Source organism: Heterodontus francisci, chromosome 11 (genome assembly GCF_036365525.1).
Source record: "Heterodontus francisci isolate sHetFra1 chromosome 11, sHetFra1.hap1, whole genome shotgun sequence".
NCBI lineage: Eukaryota > Metazoa > Chordata > Chondrichthyes > Heterodontiformes > Heterodontidae > Heterodontus > Heterodontus francisci.
In genome coordinates this window covers 28,151,850-28,175,392 of record NC_090381.1, presented here as the reverse complement: position 1 = coordinate 28,175,392, position 23,543 = coordinate 28,151,850, and the positions used below count along the sequence as shown (strand labels likewise).

The following is a 23,543-nucleotide window of genomic DNA, read 5'->3' as shown; positions in this document are numbered from 1 at the left end:
CCCCACTTGAATGACTTCCTGCACCATGGTGCCATGGTCAGTTTGCTCATTCACCCTGCAATCCTTGCTTCTCATCCACATAGGTAGCAAACACCTTGTACCTGTTGGTCAAAGTCAAGGGCTGAGGCTTTTCCATCACTACATGCTGGATCCCCATACCTGCTGAGTCACAGTCACAGCCTCCTGTCCCTGACCATTGACCAACTGGAAAGTTCTACCTAATCTAAGGGGTGTGACTGCTTCCCAGAACAGAATGTCCAGGTAACTCTCCCCCTCCCTGATGGGCCGCAATGTCTACACCTCAGACTCCAGCTCAGCAACGCAGAGCTGAAGTTGCTCAAGCTGCAGGCACTTCTGCAGATATGTTGTCCAGGACTGTAATGCATTCCACAGATTCCCACATGTCTCAGTCATGGCACATCACCATCCCTGCCATGTCTGCCTAACCTTATTTATTTAAGCTTATTTATTTAAATAGTCAATTAATTATTAATGTAGTCATCTAAAGTAATAGTAAGTTACAGTCTCTTAGCTTGGAGACAAAAGAAGAACACTCACCAACTACTGGAGGTTGAAAAAATGTATAAAAGCAGCACCTCCTTCCCCCTCTGCACCAATTTCTGACCTGCACCAAATTCCCCACTTAGCAGTTGGTTCATGAAGCACTCTAACCTCAGATCGCTCTGTTCTTCCTCACTCTCAGGAGACAGGTTAGAGTGAGTGAGGGGAGCAGAGAAATTAAGTTGGCCAATGTTAGGCCGGCAATTCTCAATGAAAAGATCACGAGATGGTAAGAGGCCAGAGGGAGGGGTCCAGGTGGAGGGAGAATACTGGAGATGGGTAAAAGGGTCCACTCTATGGGCGCATCACATCTGACGAAAGAAATAGGTGTGGAGGCAAAGGTGACAGAAGAAGAGCTCAGCGTCATGCGGAGCTTGAAATTCATTGAGCTGCAGGTGTAAGGATAGGAAGCTGAGACCTTTGCTAAAGCCAGATCATTCAAGTTCAGAGAGAGGAAGGTCGGAGGGTAAGGGGTGATATTAGAAGAATGGATGGGGTCAGAAGTAAGTGAAGGGAAAGAAAGATCTGGAGGTGCGTTGGTACCCATGAGTTATTTGAGCTTGCGATCCTTCACACACAAAAGGAAGGAAACATTTTTTTGTTAAGGTGTTGACTGAGACAAAGGATAGGGCGGCACAGTGGCGCAGTGGTTAGCACTGCAGCCTCACAGCTCCAGCAACCCGAGTTCAATTCTGGGTACTGCGAGTGTGGAGTTTGCAAGTTCTCCCTGTGTCTGCGTGGGTTTTCTCCGGGTGCTCCGGTTTCCTCCCACAAGCCAAAAGACTTGCAGGTTGGTAGGTAAATTGGCCATTATAAATTGCCACTAGTATAGGTAGGTGGTAGGGAAATATAGGAACAGGTGGGGATGTGGTAGGAATACGGGATTAGTGTAGGATTAGTATAAATGGGTGGTTGATGGTCGGCACAGACTCGGTGGGCCGAAGGGCCGGTTTCAGTGCTGTATCTCTAAACTAAACTAAACTAAACATAAAATGAAACTGCGGATTTGGAGAAGCTACAAGATAGAGGGAGTCGCTGCTGCTGAAGAGAGAGGTCAAGAGTGTGCATGTACCGGCAAATGGCACTGAGTGTGGATGTCGGGATGCAAAGAGAACAGCGGTTCAAGGAACGCTTCTCTGAGATACTGTAATCATAGGTGGATTTGAAACATGAAGGGTGGAATTTTAGTTGGAATCCACGTGGAATAAGTCAGAGCAGGAGACAATTGCTGATGAAGAAGATGGGGCTGTGAAAGTGAGTTTTAGTGGATATCTGATCAAACACAAGGGAGAAAGAAACAAATGAAGGGGAACAAGGTAAAAGGGATCAACATCCTGGGGGTTACCATTGACCAGAAACTTAACTGGACCAGCCATATAAGTACTGTGGCTGCAAGAGCAGGTTAGAGGCTGGTGACTCTGTGGCTGGTGACTCTGGTAACTGACCTCCTGACTACCCAGAACCTGTCCACCATCTACAAGTCAGGAGTGTGATGGAATACCCTGCACTTGCCTGAATGAGCACAGCTGCAACAACACTCAAGAAGCTTGACATCATCCAAAACAAAGCAGCCTTCTTGATTGGCACCCCATCCACCACCTTAAACATTCACTTCCTCCACCGCTAGTGCACAATGGCAGCAGAGTGTACTACCTACAAGATACACTGCAGCAACTCGCCAAGCTTCCTTCGACAGAACCTTCCAAACCCATGACCTCTGTAGTATAAGGGTTTGAAGGGTGAATGTTTGAGATAGTGTGAGGAATAACTCCCACCATGATGATGTAAGAGAACACATGTGAGAGAGATTGGAGGGAGAAGCAGCATGGCTTCAGAGGAGTCATGCAGACTTATGTAAAGTTAAAATGCAATAAAAGGAGTTAATGTTAAAATTAGCTCAGTAATCTCTCCTAGCTAGACTAACCAAATATACAAACGGTGGCAGACTAACCAAACATACAACAGCCTCTACCACCTATAAGGACAAGGGCAGCTGATGCATGCAATTTCCCCTTCAAGCCAAACACTATCCTGACTTGGAATCTATATCGCCGTTCCTTCACTGTCAAAAACCTGGAAGTCCCTTCCTAACAGCACTGTGGGTGCACCTACAACAAACACATAGACTGCAGCAGTTCAAGAAGGTGGCTCATTACTGCCTTCTCAAAGGCAATTAGGGATGAACAACAAATGCTGGCCTTGCAAGCGATGCTCAAATCCCATGAAAGAATTTAAAAGTAGACAAATTGAAATACTGTCAGAGAGAAGAGTAGAACTTCTTCAAGGTGATCATTCCTTGAAGTGGCAGTGAAATAAACACAAATACAAAAGCAAAATACTGCAGATGCTGGAAATCTGAAATAAAAACAGAAAATGCTGGAAATACTCAGCAGGTCAAGTAGTATCTGTGAAGAGAGAAACCAAGTTAACATTTCAGGTCAATAACCTTTCATCAGAACTGAGTACTTGCAGCATTTTATGTTTTTATTTCAGGTAAAAGGGTTAATTCATGCCCATCTGCGTACCGAATGTCTGATGTGTGTCTTAGGGCAGAATTTTCTCAGTCCCATGGAGGTGGAAATGGAGGCAGGGGGCCGGTAAAATGGTATGGGGCTGCGTCGGGCAGGCAACACGACACCTTCCCACCGTCTCCCAGTTTTAATAGATGCAAGTGGCAGCACGGATCAATGGCTAACATATTGGTGGCAAGCAGGTAATTAAGCTCATTAAACAGCCGATTGTCAGGTATTTTCTGGCCTTTTTCTAATTTTATCAACAGCACATGGGATGCACGGAGGATCAGTGGTTTGTGTACTCAAAAGAGGTGAGATCTCAGCAGCAGCTGAGTTGTGCAGGGAATGGGCAGCCATACTGTGAAGCTGTCTGCAGGCTCTGCGTTGAAGAAGGAACATGATCAAGTTTGGAGGCACTGCAGAGGGTGGGACCAAAGTGAAGTGCTGTCAGTAGAAAGTTATCTCCCAGATCCACAGCAGCCACTGGAGGCAGGACAAGGTTCTTGAGAGGCTGATCGCTGTGGAGGCTTCAGCTGGTTATGGGGTCAATGCTTTCAGACTCTGACTCCTCCAGTGAGGAGGGTGGCAAAGAGATGGGGATGCAGCCATATGGAGCAGCTGTGCAGTGACCAGGGGAGCTCCAGCGGCCTGAGGAAGCCATTGGACATGAATGAGGAGGGCACAGTGGGCGAGAGGGCAGCCTCATGTATGCAAAAAGCACCACCCAGCTCAGAGGCTCAGCTCCATAGCGATATTGAGCACCAATGTCTCTGAAGACTGCATCTCTCCAGGTAGGTGGTGCTGGAGCTATGGCATATGGGGAAGCAGGAGTTGATGCCAGTGGGAAGTGGTGGACACCCAATGCCTGTAAGCCTTAAAGATGACATTGGCACTCAACTTTTTTGTGTGTAGTTTTTTCCAGGGATCGTCTGGAGATCTATGGGGCATCTCTCAGTCAGTGGCTCATCACTGCATAAAGGAGGTCACAGATGCAATGTATGGTTGGGCTGGCCAGTATTTATGACCATACGAATTAGGAGCGGGAGCTGTCCAGTCTTCATACTGAGGATAGCCTCCATTGTGTTGCGTAGCACGACCATCGTGCTAATTGGAATAGATTCGGAACAGATCTAGTAACTCAAAACTGGGCATCCATGAGGTGTTGTGGGTCATCGTCAGCAGCATACAAACATACGAATTAGGAGCAGAAGTAGGCCACTCGGCCCTTCAAGCCCGCTCTGCCATTCAGTAAGTTCGTGACTGAACTGATTACTCCACATTTCCATCTACCACCGATAACCTTCCACCCCCTTGCTTATCAAGAATCTATCTACCTCTGCCTTAAAAATATTCAAAGACTCTGCTTCCAACGCCTTTTGAGGAAGAGAGTTCCAAAGACTCACGACCGTCTGAGAGAAAAAATTTCTCCTTATCTCTGTCTTAAATGGGCGACTCTTTATTTTGAAACAGTGACCCCTAGTTCTAGATTCTCCCACAAGGGGAAACATCCACCCTGTCAAGACCCCTCAGGATCTTATATGTTTCAATCAAGTCGCCTCTTACTCTTCTAAATTCCAGCTGATACAAGCCTAGCCTGTCCAATCTTTCCTCGTAAGACAGCCCACCCATTCCAGGTATTAGTCTAGAAACTTTCTCTGCACTGCCTCCAACGCATTTACATCCTTCCTTAAATAAGGAGACCAGTACTGTACACAGTACTCCAGATGTGGTCTCACCAATACCCTGCATAGCTGAAGCATAACCTCCCTACTTTTCTATTCAATTCCCCTCGCAACAACAATAACATTCTATTAGCTTTCCTAATTACGTGCTGAACCTGCGTACTAACCTTTTGCAATTCATGCACTAGGACGCCCAGATCCCTCTGCATCTCAGAACTCTGCAATCTCTCACCATTTAGATAATATGCTTTTTTTTTATTCTTCCTGCCAAAGTGGACAATTTCACACTTTCCCACATTATACTCCATTTGCCAGGTCTTTGCCCACTCACTTAACCTATCTAGATCCCTTTGTAGCCTCTTTATGTCTTCTTCACAAGTTACTTTCCTACCTATCTTTGTGTCTTCAGCAAATTTAGCAACCACACCTTTGGTCCCTTCATCTAAGTCATTTATATAAATTGTAAAAAGTTGAGGCCCCAGCACAGATCCCTGTGGCACACCACTCATTACATCTTGCCAACCAGAAAATGAACTATTTATGCCTACTCTCTGTTTCCTGTTAGCTAACTAATCTTCTATCCATGCCAACATGATCTTTTATTTTCTGCAATAACCTTTGATGTTGCACCTTATCAAATGCCTTCTGGAAATCTAAGTACAATACATCCACAGGTTCCCCTTTATCCACAACACATGTTTTTATTTTTAAAAAAAACATGTAACTCCCTCAAAGAACTCCAATAAAATGGTTAAACATGATTTCCCTTTCACAAAACCATGTTGACTCTGTCTGATTACCTTTAATTTTTCTAAATGCCCTGCCATAACATCTTTAATAATATCTTTGAACATTTTCCCTATGACAGATGTTAAACTAACTGGCCTGTAGTTTCCTGCTTTCTGTCTCCCTCCCTTTTTGAATAAAGGAGTTACATTCGCTATTTTCTAATCTAGAGGAACCTTCCCCGAATCTAGGGAATTTTGGAAAATTAAAACTAGTGCATCAACTATCTCACTAGCCACTTCTTTTAACACCCTAGGATGAAGTCCATCAGGGCCCAGGGACTTGTCAGCCCGCAGCTCCATGTTCACAACCATGCAGGCCAGCCGGGCTGACAGGGCAGTTGGCTTCAGGACCGTTGCTGGATTTCCCCAGATGCATGGGCTTATTGACTGTACTCGTGGCCATCAAGGCTCCCTCAGCGCAGCCACATGCCTTTGTAAACGGGAAGGGGTTCCACTCCCTCAGTGTTCAAGTCATCTGTGACATTAAGTGGTTCATGCAGGTCTGAGCTGCCACGACTCCTACGTCATTAGGCAGTCCCAACTGTATTCTCTATAGTTTTGAAGAATGAGAGGCAATCTCATTGAAACCTACAAAATACTTAAAGAGATAGACAGGGTAGATGCAGGTAAGATATTTCCCCTGGTTGGGGAGTCTAGAACCAGGGGACACAATTTCAAAATCAGGGGGAAGGCACGTAAGACCGAGATGAGGAGACATTTCTTTACTCAGAGAGTTGTGAATATTTGGAATTCTTTACCCCAGAGGGCTGTGGAAGCTCAGTCATTGAGTATATTTAAAGCAGAGATTGACAGATTTCTAAATACCAATGACATAAAGGGATAAAAAGATAGTGTGGGAAAAGTCATTGAAGTGGATGATCAGCTCTGATCTTATCGAATGGCAGAGCAGGCTCAATGGGCTGAATGGCCTACTCCTGCTCCTATGTTCCTGAATGAGGGTTCCAGCAGCAGATAAGCTGAGACAGGGTCAAAGTCAGGCGATGTTATGGAGGTGACATTAGGTGGTCTTAGTGATGGTGTGGAAGTGTGGTAGGAAGCTCATCTTGGCATCAAATATAATACCAAGTTTGTGAACAATCTGGTTCAAACTCAGACCATTGACACACATAAGTTTGGCATGTTGTATGCTGTTTGCAGGTTGCCAACCTCCAGAAGAAGATAATGGATGTGGAAAGCATGTTCAAAGGGCGTGAGAAAGAGCTCCTTGAACAGCTGGAGGATTGTCATGCGAATGAGAAGAAGTTCCAAGACAACAGCCGCAATCTGGAAATGAAGTGCCAACTTGCCAAGGGGGAAGCAGATGAGTTAATTCTGAAGATCAGTGCCATGGAAGGCCGTGTAACTGGTCTAGAAACAGAGCTGGCCAAAGTGGAGACCGCCAAGAGAGACATGGAGTGCAAGTTGGGTAGCTTGCACTCCACACTACGCAGAACTCTTGGAATTGGTCGTTCTGGACGCACACAGAGCCCGGGCTTTTCCAGTCGTAGCCCATCTCCACGGAGACCACTCTCTCCCACTAAAGGTATGAAATGGGGAGCAAGGCGTATTTCAACATATTCAGTAATTCTGAACATGTTTACTGATTGGTCCATGAGGTTACTATGTGGTTACTATCAAATGGCCTCGAATGTACCTGTTCTGGCACAGGGATTGTTCCCTGCACTCAGTTTACACTGGCAATTTGGCATTATCCAATCTCGCGCCCTTACCTTTCTAAAATCTGGCGTTCTAGTTTTCATACTGATTTTTTCCCTTTCTAGTTGGATCTTAAACCTTATATTGTGGTCACCCACATTTAGCTGATCTACCTGATCTATTTCATTACTGATAGCCAGTTCTAGCAATGCCTCCAACCTTGTAGCCTGACTAACACTCTTCTTGAGGAAGAAGTCCTGTACATATTTTAGGAATTCAATTCCCTTTATACCATTTACTCCATCTTTGTCTGAATCCATAAGTGGATAACTAAAATCACCCAGAATAACAATTTTGCTGTTACGATTTATATGTCTATTGCAACCTTAAATATTGTAACCAGTCCTTTTTTTACCTTTGAGCTCCAACAATGTTGAGTCTGTCTGTACCCTTTCATTGTCTACATCAATTTCTCTGGAGCATGTATTCCCTCTAGAATGTTGGAAGGAAGTTGAAGAGGAAATCTGCAGTCAGATTAGAGCAATGAATTGGCATAGAAAAATTATTGTGCCATTGTAAATGGGTTGGAATGTAAAATGAGCTGCTGAATCACTGTAGCCTGCTTTATTCTACTGCAGAAGACTAACTTTACCCACATTAATTAGAGTGTTTCTGTTCTGTAATCCCCAGGTTTTGATAACACTTTCACCACCACCACAAATGGACGGGGCAGTCCAATTCCACGAACTGGATCTCCCGATCGCAGCCACTCCAGCTCTCCTTACCGCTCCGTGTCACCTGTCCATAGTGAACCATACATGGTTGACATCGATCCTGAAGTAGTTAAAGGTGCCCTGCAAGATTTCCTGCAGGAGCTTCGTGACACACAGAGGCACAGGGTCAAGTATCTTAAAGCTCTGTGCTGTGTTCAACTGTTTTCATTCTACTACTTATTTCCTATAAATTAATCTGTACTTATATGTAATTGTTACAGGTGATCCAATAGCAGCAACTTGTGATGTCTTTAACATAAAAAACAATCCAAGAGTATTCACAATTAGAAATAGATAGAAGAAAAGTTACCAAGTATGAATGGGTTTTGAGAGATTTTGAAAACAAGAGCAAGAATACTGGATAGAGGTTTAGAGAGAGTGTCTAAAAAGTGAGAATGAGAAGCTGAAGACTGCTACCCATGGTGGGATAAAGTGAGGTGGTGGGGGAGGGGTACAGGCATTGGTAGAACATATGTAAGGACAAAACTGGGATTGAAGTATACAGGAAAGATTTAAGGCTGGAGGACATGGCAGAGATAGAGTGGGATGAGGCTGTGGAGCGATTTGAAAATGAGAATATTAAATTTGATGCCTTTGGGGATGGGAAATACATAAAGGTCAGCAGGGGTGGAGCTGATGAGTAAATGCACTTAGTGCAGGAGGGCGATGAGATAATGAATTATAGAGGTGCAGATAAAAGAGGGGGAGAGAAAGAGCTGTGAGAAGGGTGAGACAGGCAATATTGGAGAAGTACAAATAAGCAGTCTTAGTGATGGATTGGGGAGGATCTTGAAGCTCACCTCAGGGTTGAACAGGACCCCAAAGTTTCTGCATAACCTGGCTCAGCTAGAACAAGTGTGAGGGAGTCAATGGCAAGAGAGTGAAGTTGAGGGTGCATTAAATCGATAGCTTTGGTCTTCCCATCCTCCATGGACATTGCTTCTGCATATCACACCAGATCACACTGTCCATAAGTAAATGAAATCTGAACCAAAACTCTCCAGTATGAGTCTTTGGATGGAGCAGAATAACATCTCCCATTCCTACCTCCTTACTGGAGAGCCTGCACTAACAATAGGGTAGGAATTCCTCTAGGTATTAATTAGTGCCGTTGTTACTCACATAAGTTAAAATGAAGACAAATTTGATGTGGGTGTATTAATAGTTTGTAAAGAGAACAAAGCTGATCACAATTTTTCCCTTTACATGCCCACCTAGTATTGCGTAGCTCATTTGTAGATAAGCAGTGTTTAATGTATTTTTGGGAATATTGTTCAACAAGTTATTTACAGCCAAGTCAGAGTTGGCTGTTTGATAACACAGTGCTAAGTCAAGATGGCTTCTAGAGGCCAAAGGTAAAGGATTGTTTTTGGGTGTCAAGAATAGTCAGGGGCCACATTGAAGCATCACACTCTACATGGGATGCCCTTTTGATTCCTCCATCTTTGAGCCTCATGTGTCAGTCTAGATTCCTCTTGAGGTTTTATGAATAAAACACTTGTCCTCCTGTGGTACTGATGTGAGGTCAGTTTGTGGTCGAGGGGTTCCAGAGCACAAGCAGTGGCGCAGTGGTTAGCACCGCAGCCTCACAGCTCCAGGGACCCGGGTTCAATTCTGGGTACTGCCTGTGCGGAGTTTGCAAGTTCTCCCTGTGACCACGTGGGTTTTCGTCGGGTGCTCCGGTTTCCTCCCACTGCCAAAGACTTGCAGGTGATAGGTAAATTGGCCATTATAAATTGCCCCTAGTGTAGGTAGGGAATATGGGATTACTGTAGGGTTAGTATAAATGGGTGGTTGTTGGTTGGCATGGACTCAGTGGGCCGAAGGGCCTGTTTCAGTGCTGTATCTCTAAAATAAAACTCAATCTTCTTTTAGTGGTGTGAAAGAAGGGGAAGGGAAAATGTTTTCATCTTCTACCTCAACATAATCAGACCTGAGTGCTTCTTTTATTGGGAAGGGAAAAGGTCCATGGTGCAGGATACCACTAAGGTTCAAAGGAGTAGGAAAGAAACTGAGGTAAATCAAGAGTTCATATTGGATGATGAAAGATTGGATTTTAAAAGCTTGCTGATTGCAGAAGGGACATCTGAAGGCTTACACCCAGTTCCAGTGGTTTTCTTTCTCAGGTAGCACTACAGATATACTACTGGTGACTCCCACGCTCAAAATCTGCTGTACCATATTTCCCAATCTCAGCTGGACATTTCTGGACAGGTACTGAATGCCACTCAGTTTCCATTCAAGTAGGAGTCAATTGAGAAGAGAATTTTTACTAGTCTCACTGCCTACCCGCACCTCCCCCCTCCCCTGCAGGACTCACATGCCTCCTGATGGCCAACCTCAGAGCAACATCAGCAGAGGATTGGGTAGAGGTCACAGTCTCAGCAGTGGATAAGCAAAATGTGTGAAAGCAACAGCAACTTATAGTTATATACCACCTTTAACATAATAAACCACTCCAAGGTGCTTGACAGGAACATATAAAACAAAATATGACACAGAGCCACATAAGGAGATATTAGGCCAGATGACCAAAAGTTTGGTCAGAGAGGTTTTAAGGAGTGTCTTAAAGGAGGAAAGTGAGGTAGAGAGGCGGGGAGGTGTAGGGAGGGAATTCAAAAGCTTAGGGCCTTGGCAACTGAAGGCTCAGCCAGCAGTGGTGGAGCGATTAAAATCGGGGATGCTCAAGAGGATCAGACTTAGATGAGCTCTGAAATCTCAGAGGGTTGTGGGACTGGAGAGGATTTTTGAGATAGGGTGGTGGGAGGCCATGGAGGGATTTGAAAACAAGGAAGAGAATTTTAAAATCTTGATGTTGCTTGACCGGAAGGCAATGTAGGTCAGCGAGCACTGCGATGATAGGTGACTGTTACTTGGTGCAAGTAAGGACACAGGCAGCAGAGTTTTGGATGACTTCAGGTTTATGGACCATAGAATGTGGGAGACCAGCCAGGAGTGCATTGGAATAGTCAAGTCTAGAGGTAACAAAGGCATGAATGAGGATTTCAGCAGTAGTTGAGCTGAGACAGAGATGAAATTTAGCAATGTTACGCAGGTGGAGATAGGCGGTCTTAGTAATGCTGTGACTATGTGGTCGGTAGCTCATCTCAGGGTCAAATATGACACCAAGGTTGCGAACAGTCTGGTTTAGTCTCAGAAAGTTGCCAGGGTGAGAAATGAAATCGGTAACTAGGAAACAGAGTTTGGAGCAGGGACCGAAAACAATGGCTTTCGTCTTCCCAGTAGCTGATTGGAGGACATTTCTGCTCCTCCAGTACTGGATGTCAGACAAACAATCTGATAATTTAGCAACAGTGGAGGAGTCAAGAGGGGTGATGGTGAGGTACAGCTGGGTGTTTTCAGTGTACATGTAGAAACTGACATTTTTTTCAGATCATGTTGACAAGGGCAACATGTAGATGAGACATAGGAAAGGACCAAGAATAGATCTTTGAGGGACACCAGAGGTAACAGTGCAGGAGCAGGAAGTAAAGCCATTGCAAGTGATGCTATGGCTATGATTAGATAGTTAAGAATGGAACCAGGCAAGAGCAGTCCCACCCAGCTGGAAGACAATGGAGAGGCGTGGAGGAGGATGATGTGGTCAACCATGTCAAAGGCTGCAGACAGGTCGAGAGGGATGAGGGGGGATTGTTTACCTTTCTCAAAGTCACATAGGATGGCATCTGAGACTTTTACTTGATATTGCGAGATGGACAAAAACCCGATTGGAGAGATTCAAACATGGATTTCTGGGAAAGATTGACATAGATTTGGGAAGCAACAACACATTCAAGGACTTTGGAGAGGAAAGGGAGGTTGGAGCTGGGATAATAGGATAGTAGTTGGCAAGGAAACTGAGGTCAAAGGTTGTTCCTTGAGGAGAATTGAGATGATGGCAGATTTAAAGGAGAGTGGGACAACACCTGAAGAGAGAGAACTGTTAACAATATCGGCTAACATGGGCACCAGGAGGGGAAGTTGGGTGATCAGCAGTTTAGTGGGAATAGGATCGAGGGAGCAGAAGGTGGGTCTCATGGGTAAGATGAGCTTGGAGAGGGCATGAGGGAAGAGAGGAGAGAAGCTAGAGAAAGATGTGTGTCCAGGGCTAGGGCAAGGCAGCATTTTAGAGGAAGTTTGGCCAGTGGAAGGGAGGGGTGCGGCAGAGATAGCTGGTCAGATGGTCTCAACCTTCGTGACAAAGAAGTCCATGAGCTCCTTACACTTATTGTTGGAGGATTTTCCCAAATATCTGCAAGGAGACATCTGCTCTGCACTTCCCAAGACAGTGTAGCTCAGATTAGAGTTAGGAATGGAAGCAACCAAGATTCACTACACCACTTTCCTTCCACCTGGAGTACCACAGAATAGGATTATATTGCTTCTATTCCTTGCTCCAATCTGAGCTACAGTGTCTTGGGAAGGGCAGAGCAGGAATATAGTGTCTTCATGCAGATGTTTGGGAAAATCATCATAGGAGCCTTCAGCAAGCCTCCGTCATTTACCCTGTTTCTAGGCAAATGGTAGCTTGCAAAGTAACAGATGTCGTCGGACTATTATTTGTCTGTCTAGGGAGAAGAAACCTTGGGATGGAAACCCTGAGAGACACATCCTTATTGGGAGAGGGAAAATACCTTTGGAATGTTCTCAGGATAAAAAAAAATACCTTTAGAAAAGGCAATGAAGGAAATAACTTATATGGCACCTCAGCACATCCCAAAGTGTTTTATTATCCAGAAAATTACTTTTTGAAGTGGCGACACTGTTGTTAGGCAGGCAAATGCATCATCCAATTTTGAACACAGCAAGATCCCAGAATAACAAATTACTTGAATAATCAGTAAATTTGTTTTTCGGTGAAGTTGGTTGAGGGAGGAATTTTTCCCAGAACATCAGGGAGAACGCCCTGTTCTTCTTTGAAGCTTGCCCACTAACTTGACACAGTGCCTGTTGAGTGATGAAAATTGTGGGTTTGATAATGTTCTGCCCAGCTTCTGCCAGTGCATGCAGTCAGGTTCTGCATGTCCCACTCCAGAACACGCATCAAGTTAAGAGGGGGTTTTAAGAGTTGGTCATTTTCTTTTCACTTTAGGATGAGGCTCACATTCAGCTGGCAAATCTGGCACGGAAGCTGGCAGAGATGGAAACAGAGCGGGACCGGACAAATGCACGTGTTCAGCAGCTCCAGAAATCCTTCACTGAGGCAGAGGAAGGTCAGTCATGCGAAGTGTGAACTGTAGATGGTAATGCTAATTGGCAGAAGGGTGCCAGTGTGAGTGTTGGGATTCAGATACATTTTATCACAGAGTGATGCTGTGCCAGGCAGTACTCATGATCCCTCTCACATATTCAGTTCCTACTCTCAACTATGCCTTTGAGTGAAGGGTGCCACACAAAGGGAAGGTGTTACTCAAAAGGATGCAGAGAAATTCAAAGGGAGAGTCACAGAGACCACTGCCTGGCATGTTCAAACAGTTGGTCTTGCAATGGTATTTACATAGTTTCCCTGCCAGTTTTCCATTCTGGAGGGTATGTGAGATGACCAAGAAAATGGGAAGCAGGGTATAATCTGTTTATAAAGATCCTCATCGTCAATGAGTGTGGAATCCCATCACTGGGAGGTGTGCAGAGAGAGCAGCCTTACTCCTGTTCCTCAAATCTATTGGTGTATTTAGTCCCAGGGTACCATTAACAGGTGGTGATATCATAGAATTATAGAATGGTTACAGCAGAGGAGGTGGTCATTCGGCCCGTCGTGTCCATACCGGCTCGCTGCAAGATCAAATCACATTGTCTCGCTCCACCGCCTTTTCCCCAAAGCCCTGCAAATATTTTCTCCTCAGATAATTATCCAATTCTCTTTTGAAAGCCTCGATAGAATCTGCCTCCACCACAGTCTTAGACAGTGAATTCCAGATCCTAAGCACTCACTGCGTAAAAATGTTTGTTGAGTTGCCTTGTGGCGTATATGATAGGATTCATCCTCATGGTTCACTGTGTCCAAGTATGTACGGGCTGCTCAAGGCACACAAAAGTGATGTCCCATTATGCCCTATCTCATTTAGGACTGGTTCTGCACAACATCAGTTGACCAAATGGTTGAGTGAATTGCTACAGCCAGTTCTGAGTGAGTTTTCCACATACACAGTGAAGGATTCCTTCACCTTTGCAAAGACAATATGCGATGTGCATATCGATGGCAGTGTCGTATCTATGTGCTTATTCGACATTGCGAGCCGAATCACTAACCTACTACTCAAGGAAGCATAGAAATTTGCGCCACCTCACCATATCATGGCAATCTAGACATCTCGCCGTTTTCTGAATCTGTATTCATTGAACTTATGAACTTAGCAACTCGCACAGTTGAGTTCAACTTTAATGACACCATGTATGCCGAAATAGATGATGTTGCCATGGAATCTCCTCCAGGACCAACTCTCGCCAACATTTTTGTCAGTTTCCATGAGAAATGCGTTTTCTATGGAATGATCCCTAACCTCATATCCCTTGCATATTTCCTATGTGTAGATATGTTTGTTATATTTGGATCTGCAGCTGCATGCAAGAATTTCCTTACACACCTTAATGCGCTCCATTCCATGCTCAAATTCACCTTTGAAATGGAGCAGTCTAATGAGTTCCCTTTCCTTGGCTAGTTGAGAAATCCACTAATGGGGTCTCTACCACTAGCTACCGCAAGCCTACTTTCATTGCTCAATAGACGTGTTGAGATTCCTACAGCTCCACATGCTATCTTCTTCTTTGGCCTCCTTGTCTCGAGAGACAATGGGTAAGCGCCTGGAGGTTTAGAGAGATACAGCACTGAAACAGGCCCTCCGGCCCACCGAGTCTGTGCCGACCATCAACCACCCATTTATACTAATCCTACACTAATTCCATATTCCTACCACATCCCCACCTGTCCCTATATTTCCCTACCACCTACCTATACTAGGGGCAATTTATAATGGCCAATTTACCTATCAACCTGCAAGTCTTTGGCATGTGGGAGGAAACCGGAGCGCCTGGAGGAAACCCACGCAGACACAGGGAGAACTTGCAAACTCCACACAGGCAGTACCCAGAATTCAACCCGGGTCGCTGGAGCTGTGAGGCTGCAGTGCTAACCACTGCGCCACTGTGCCGCCCTGGTTTGTGGAGCAGCGCCTGGAGTGGCTATAAAGGCCAATTCTAGAGTGACAGGCTCTTCCACGGGTGTTGCAGAAAAATTTGATTGTCGTGGCGGTTACACAGTTGGCTCGCCCCTTGCGCCTCTGTCTTTTTTCCTGCCAACTGCTAAGTCTCTTCGACTCGCCACACTTTAGCCCCGCCTTAATGACTGCCCGCCAGCTCTGGCGGATGCTGGCAACTGACTCCCACGACTTGTGATCAATGTCACAGAACTTCATGTCGCGTTTGCAGACGTCTTTGAAGCGGAGACATGGACGGCTGGTGGGTCTGATACCAGTGGCGAGCTCGCTGTACAATGTATCTTTGGGGATCCTGCCATCTTCCATGCGGCTCACATGGCCAAGCCATCTCAAGCGCCGCTGACTCAGTAGTGTGTATAAGCTGGGGGTGTTGGCCGCCTCGACACTTCTGTGTTGGAGATACGGTCCTGCCACCTGATGCCAAGTATTCTCCGGAGGCAGCGAAGATGGAATGAATTGAGACGTCGCTCTTGGCTGACATATGTTGTCCAGGCCTCGCTGCCATAGAGCAAGGTACTGAGGACACAGGCTTGATACACTCGGACTTTTGTGTTCCGTGTCAGTGCGCCATTTTCCCACACTCTCTTGGCCAGTCTGGACATAGCAGTGGAAGCCTTTCCCATGCGCTTGTTGATTTCTGTATCTAGAGACAGGTTACTGGTGATAGTTGAGCCTAGGTAGGTGAACTCTTGAATCACTTCCAGAGCGTGGTCGCCAATATTGATGGTTGGAGCATTTCTGACGTCCTGCCCCATGATGTTCGTTTAGTTGAGGCTGATGGTTAGGCCAAATTCTTTGCAGGCAGCCGCAAACCTGTCAATGAGACTCTGCAGGCACTCTTCAGTGTGAGATGTTAAAGCAGCATCGTCAGCAAAGAGGAGTTCCCTGATGAGGACTTTCCGTACTTTGGACTTCGCTCTTAGATGGGCAAGGTTGAACAACCTGCCCCCTGATCCTGTGTGGAGGAAATTTTCTTCTTCAGAGGACTTGAACGCATGTGAAAGCAGCAGGGAGAAGAAAATCCCAAAAGGTGTGGGTGCGAGAACACAGCCCTGTTTCACGCCACTCAGGATAGGAAAGGGCTCTGATGAGGAGCCACCATGTTGAATTGTGCCTTTCATATTGTCATGGAATGAGGTGATGATATTCAGTAGCTTTGGTGGACATCCGATCTTTGCCAGTAGTTTGAAGAGACCACGTCTGCTGACGAAGTCAAAGGCTTTGGTGAGGTCAATGAAAGCAATGTAGAGGGGCATTTGTTGTTCGCGGCATTTCTCCTGTATCCGACGAAGGGAGAACAGCATGTCAACGGTCGATCTCTCTGCACGGAAGCCACACTGTGCCTCAGGGTAGACGCACTCGGCCAGCTTCTGGAGCCTGTTTAGAGCGACTCGAGCAAAGACTCGCCCCATTATGCTGAGCAGGGAGATTCCACGGCAGTTGTTGCAGTCACCACGGTCACCTTTGTTTTTATAGAGAGTGATGATATTGGCATCGCGCATGTCCTGAGGTACTGCTCCCTCGACCCAGCACTACATGAACTGCTATGCCTGTGCTAAGAGTATAACAGGCTTGGCACTCTTGATTATTTCAGGGGTAATGCTGTCCTTCCCAGGGGCTTTTCCGCTGGCGAGAGAATCAATGGCATCACTGAGTTCCGATTTGGTTGACTGTATGTCCAGCTCATCCATGACTGGTAGAGGCTGGGCTGCATTGAGGGCAGTCTCAGTGACAGCATTCTCCCTGGAGTACAGTTCTAGGTAGTGCTCAACCCAGCGGTCCATATGTTTGCGTTGGTCAGTGATTATGTCCCCTGATTTAGATTTGAGGGGGGCGATCTTCTTGATGGTTGGCCCAAAAGCTCTCTTAATGCCATCATACATTCCTCTGATGTTACCGGTGTCTGAGGCCAGCTGAATATGACTGCATAGGTGTTGCCAGCAGTCATTTGCGCAGCACCTGGCTGTTCTTTAGCAGTGCTTCTGGCTGCTTTAAGTGCTACGGATGTTAGCTCGCTGGGGGCTTTCTTGTAGTTCAACAGTGCAATGCGCTTAGCGGCTATGACAGGTTCTAGCTCTTCAAAGTGAGATTGAAACCAGTCTGCATTTCTCTTCGCACGTTTGCCGTAGGTGGTCAAAGCTGACTCATAGATGGCGTCTCTGATGTGGGCCCACTTGGTCTCAGCATCCCCTGTGGGAGTGTTTTGAAGGGCTGTTACAAGTGAATTTAGAAATTTTTGTAACAGCTGTGGATGAGAAATTCTGCTTGTGTTGATGCACGGGTGGCCCTTCTGCTTGGAATGATGCAACTTCTTTGGTCTGAGTCTGACCTTGCTGCACACCAGGGAGTGGTCGGTTTCGCAGTCCGCACTGTGGAAGCTGCGTGTGATTTGAACACTGTTTAAGGAGGCTCGCCTTGTGACGATGAGGTCTAGCTGGTGCCAACGACGCGATCTTGGGTGCCTCCATGAAACCTGGTGACAGGGTTTAGTATGAAAGAACGAGTTGGTGATGCAGAGGTTATGATAGGTACACAACTCAAGCAGTCTCTGCCCGTTCTCATTCATCCTTCCAACGCCATAGCGCCCAAGGCAGGAGGGCCATGAGTCATGGTCGGCCCCAACCCTGGCATTAAAGTCCCCCAGCAGGAACAGGTGTTCGGAATTGGGATTGGCCTTATCGGCAATCTGATAATTAGAGCCCAAGCCATTTGCTCACCGGGCAAGCTTGATGCTGAAATAGGACACATCAATGCTATCCTGCAGGATAATGGCATCCCTGATCAGATCATTGCTCATTGTGTATCGCGCATACTCAGGAATGGGCCTAAGACCACCACTTACAGATCTGAAAAATGCCAGCCTACCTCAAATTACCCTGGAAGGGTAAGGTATTTCAAAAATGTGAGCAATCGGCGAAGCTAGCCAATTCACACTGCTACTATGCATTAGCAACACAAGTGGTATTTTCCACTAACAGGATGCTGCTGTCAAGCCAAAAAGACCTTCTGCTTACCACAGAAATGAGTAATATGGTATCTGAATTCCAGCATCACTGCGATGCCAGGTACGTAGGCCTTACGTCCCAACGACTGGCGAATCGTATCAAAGAGCATGTGCCTTTGGCTGTTCGCAATAGGCTGAAAGCCAACCGTACTCAACCAGCCCGTACTTGCAAAACCCAGAACACAATGTGATTCCACGATTGGACAGCACTTACTGAATAATCCCAAGTGTTCTAAGAATTATACTAACAACCAATTTAAGATCATCAGTCGGGCTTGCAATGTGGCTCACTTATAGTTGCTAGAACTATATATATTCATACGCTGGGACCTGTCCTCTGCAGGCAAAAGGAACATGTTCAGGCATTGCTTCTGTTTTGAATTTTAAAAAAAGCATCGGGCACAATAGTTCCCTGATGCATTCTCCATGGCAATGCCTTGACCAATCAGAGTCCACTTGTCAACCAATCAGCACCCTTTTTTCATGCAGTATAAATTGTTGCTCCCTTTGAAATTTGGCATTTTTGTGTCTGTCCTGATGAGTGCAAGATGAAAAGCTTCGACGGCATGTCTCTTTTTTCAGCAATACTCAAAAATGTTTTCCTCAAGTCATCATTGCTTCTTTTTCCAATCACCTTAACTCAGTGTTCTCTGGTTCTTGACCCTTCTGCCAATGGGAACAGTGTCTCCCTATCTACTCTGTCCAGACCCCTCATGATTTTAAACACCTCTATCAAAACTCCTCCTAATCTTCTCCATGGAGAATAGCCCCAGCTTCTCCAACCTATCGTCATAACTAAAGTTCCTTATCCCTGTAACCATTCTTGTGAATCTTTTCTGCACCCTCTCTAATGCCTTCACATCCTTCCTGAAGTGCAGTGCCCAGAACTGGACACAATATACTACAGTTAAGGCCACACCAGTGTTATATACAGGTTTATCATAACTTCCTTGCTCTGGTACTCTATGCCCCTAATTATAAAGCCCAGGATCCCATATGCTTTATTAATCACTTTCTCAACCTGCCCTGAAACGTTCAATGATTTGTGCACATATACCCCCAGGTCCCTCTGCTCCTGCACTCCCTTTAAGAATTCTACCTTTAATTTAGATTGACTCTCCTCATTCTTCCTACCAAAATGAATCACTTCACACATCTCTGCATTAAATTTCATCTGCAACCTGTCTGTCCAATCCACCATCCTGCCTATGTCCTCTTGAAGTTCATCACTATCCTCCTCACAATTCACAATACTTGCAAATTTGGTGTCATCCCTAAATCTTGAAATTGTGCCCTGTAAACACATATCTAGAGTTATTTACAGCATAGGAGGAGGTCATTCAGTCCAGCGAATCCATGCCAGCTCTCCATGAAGCTGTTGAGTCAGTCCCACTCCCCCACTCGATCCCCATAGCTCTGCAAGTTTATTTCATTCAACTACCCATCCAATTTCCTTTTGAAATCATTGATTGTCTCCACTTCCACCACCCTCGTGGGCAGCCAGTTCCAGGACATTACCACTCGCTGCGTAAAAAGGTTCTTCCTCACATTCCCCTGCATCTCTTGCCCAAAACCTTCAAGCTGTACCCCTTAGTCCTTGTACCATCAGTTAATGGTGTTACGGCCACGTGGTGTGACATGGGTGGTTCCCACTGTTCAACTCCCCACCTGACCACAGTAAGTGTATTTGTATTAGAGTTTAGCCCCTTGATATTTTATCTTTCAAATAAACAGACAGTGACAGGTTTTCTTGTAGGTTTTTAAAAAACAAGAAGGTCAATTGTTTATTGATCAATACGCCTGATCCTGAAATTGTTGCAACCGCATCCACTTATACACACACACGCGCGCGCGCACACGCACACACACGCACGCACACGCACGCACGCGCACGCACGCACGCACACGCACGCACGCACACGCACGCACGCACACGCACGCACACACAAACAGATTGAGAAGGGAAAGAGGAAGGTGGGTTTTTAATAGGGGGGGGAAAGTTACGATAAACCTGTTGAATTCCCTTCAGAATCAAGTTCTAGATGGATGCAGACCTGAAATGATTGTAGATTTCTCTCTTGGATTCTGTTGAAAATGGTGGGTTACTTCTAGCTCTCATTGTTGTATACTATAGATGTAGGATTTTTTTTCAGCAGGGCACTGTGCTTCATGGCCTGGCTAGAACACAAGCTGTTACCAGTAGCTTCACTTTCTGGGTCTGTCTCTCTCTCTCTCTCTCTCTGGCTGTCTTTTTGTAAGGTAAAACTGTGTCACCTCTCACCTCCTGGTAGGCGACATTCTCATCTCTTCCCCATGGTGATTGCACAATGGCCCAGGATGTGACAACTTCATACTTCCTTTGTTTCAGAAGAAGACATTCAATTACGGAATGTTTTTTAGGATAGGTACAAGATGGGTTCCATTAACATCTTTCGGCTTTGAAGATTTGTGTTTTGTCTTTGTCAGACTGTTTGAATACACAAAAGGCCAATCTCCTTTTCTTTGGTGGTCATTTTAGACCATTGTACACTTTTAAAAATATAGGTTCATTTTTTAAAGACAAAGTCCTTTTTTCATAACTCTTCAGAGTTAGTCCAGTTTTGTTGTATCATTGCACTTCTGGTGTGCATGATAATGGGAACAATTTTTCCTTGACTAACTTATCTACGCCTGACGTAATCTTGTGCATCTCGATCAAATCTCCCCTCTGTCTCCTTTGCTCCAGGAAGAACAACCCCAGCTTTTCAACCTAACCTTGTAACCGAAATCCCCGCATCCCTGGAACCATTCTGGTAAATCTCCTCTACACCCTCTCAAGGGCCCTCACATCCTTCCCAAAGAGCTTTATAAAGATTCAGCATAACCTCCTTTATTTTGTTCTCTTTGCCTCTATTTATGAAGCCCAAGATCCCATATGCTTTACTAACCACTCTCGCAATTTGTTCTGCCACCTTCTGTGTCCCTCTGTTCCTGCACACTCTTTAGAACAGTGCCATGAAGTCTATATTGCCTCATCTTATCCTTTCTGCCAAAATGCATCACTTCACACTTGTCTGTATTAAAATCCATCTGCCACTAGCCTGCCCATTCTGCTAGCCTATCTATGTCCTGCTGCTGGTGGTTCGTATCATTTTCACTGTTTGCCACTCCTCCAAGTTTGGTATTAACAGAAAATTTTGAAATTCTACTCTTTTTCAAGATCCAAGTCATTTATACATGGCAAAAAAAAAAAGGTGGTCCTAGCACTGACTCTTGAGGAACACCACTGTCTACCATTCTCCAGTCTGAATCATAGAACCATATAAAAGTTATGGCACACAGAGAGACCATTCAGCCCATCAAGTCTGCATGGCTGAAAAAACTAGCCACCCAATGTAATCCCACCTACCAGCACCTTGTCTGCAGCCTTGCAGATTACAGCCCTCCAGGCGCAGGTCCAGGTACCTTTTAAATGAGTTGAAGGCTTCTGCCTCCACAACCAATCCGGACAGTGAATTCCAGACACCCACCCTCTGGATGAAAAAGATTTTCCTCATGACCCCTCTAATCCTTCTACCAATCACCTTAAATCTGTGCCCCCTGGTAAATGACATCTCCGCTAGGGGAAACAGGTCCTTCCTGTCTGCTCTACCTAGGCCCCTCATAATTTTGTACACCTCAATTAAATCACCCCTTAGCCTCCTCTGTTCAAAGGAAAACAACCCTAGCCTATCCAATCTTTCCTCATAGCTGCAATTTTTAAGCCCTGGCAACATTCTGGTAAATCTCCTCTGTACTCTCTCCAGAGCAATTATGTCCTTCCTGTAATGTGGTGACCAGAACTGGACACAATATTCCAACTATGGCCTAACTGGCGTTTTATACAGTTCCAGAATTACATCCCTGTTTTTGTATTCTATACCTTGGTCAATAAAGGAAACATTCCATATGCCTTCTTCACCACTCTATCTACCTGTCGTGCCACCTTCAGGGACCTGTGGACATACACTCCAAGGCCTCTCACTGCTTCTACTCCTCTCAATATCATCCCATTTATTATGTATTCCCATGCTTTATTTTCCCTTCCCAAATGCATTTGTTACTTCATCAAAAAATGCAATTAGATAAATCAAACTTTTACAAATCTGTGCTGGTTATCCTTAATTAACTCAAACCTCTCCAAGTGCCTGTTGATTTTTTTCCCCTGATTATAGTTTCTAAAATCTTACCCACCACTAATGTTAAACTAACTGACCTGTAGTTGCTAGGACAGTCCTTACTTGAATAAAGGTGTCACATTTACCACACTGCAATCTTCTGGCACCTCCCCCATATCTAGGGAAGATTGGAAGATTATGGCAAGCCCTTCTGCTATCTCCATCCCCACTTCCTTTAGCAACCTGGGATGGAAGCCATCTGGACCAGGTGACTTATCTACCCACAGCATAGCCATCCTTTCCAGGACCTCCAACCTCTCAATTTTTACCCTATCCATTGCCTCTACTCTCCCAACTTTTACCAAAATGTTGACAGATTCCTCTTCCTTAATAAACATTAGTATATATCAAGAAAAGCAGTGGCCCCAACAGCAACCCCTGGGGAGCCCCATTATATACCTTCCTCCAATCCGAAAAAGAACTGTTCACAATTACACTCTATTTCCTGTCACTTAGCCAATTTCGTATCCATACAGCTCCTGTCCCTTTTATTCCATGGGCTAAAATTTTGCTAACAATCCTGTTATGTATCACTTTATCAAATGTCTTTTAGAAGTCCATGTACACTACATCAACCAACACACCCTCATCAACCTTCTCTGTTACCTCATCAAAAAACTCAAACAACTTAGTTCAGCACAATTTGCCTTTTACAAATCTGTGCTGGCTTTCCTTGGTTAATCCACACTTGTTCAAGTCACTGTCAATTTAGACCCAGATTGTCATTTCTAAAAGCTTTCCGAGCACCAAGGTTAAACTGACTGGCCTGTAGTTGCTGGGCTTATCCTTACACCCTTTTTTGAACAAGGGTGGAACATTTGCAATTATCCAGTCTTCTGGCACCACCCCTTTATTTCAGAAGGATTGGACGATTATGGCCAGTGCCGCCATCATTTCCTCCCTTACATCCTTCAGTGTCCTTGAATGCATCTCAACTAGTCCTGGTGACCGTTCAATCTTAAGTATAGCCAGCCTGTCTAATACTTCCTGTTTATTAATTTTTAGCTCATTTTGTGACTCAACTACCTCCTCGACTTGGGCAGCATCTTCTTCCTTGGTAAAGACAGATGCAAAGATTTCATTTAGTACCTTAGCCATGCCCTTGCCTCCATGCGTAAATCCCCATTTAGGTCCCTAATCGGCCCCACTCCTCCTT

The 23,543-nt window shown here is 45.2% G+C and overlaps 1 protein-coding gene across 2 annotated transcripts in view; it reads left to right on the top strand.

Moving 5' to 3' along the window:
* Positions 1 to 23,543, top strand: part of crocc2 (ciliary rootlet coiled-coil, rootletin family member 2) — a 490,923-nt gene that overhangs the window by 364,782 nt on the left and 102,598 nt on the right. For both annotated transcript variants that reach the window (XM_068041847.1, XM_068041848.1), the window contains 3 exons: positions 6,703 to 7,087; positions 7,891 to 8,099; positions 13,066 to 13,186. In XM_068041847.1, coding sequence (XP_067897948.1) covers positions 6,703 to 7,087; positions 7,891 to 8,099; positions 13,066 to 13,186 — 715 coding nt within the window. The remainder of the gene's footprint in view (positions 1 to 6,702; positions 7,088 to 7,890; positions 8,100 to 13,065; positions 13,187 to 23,543) is intronic.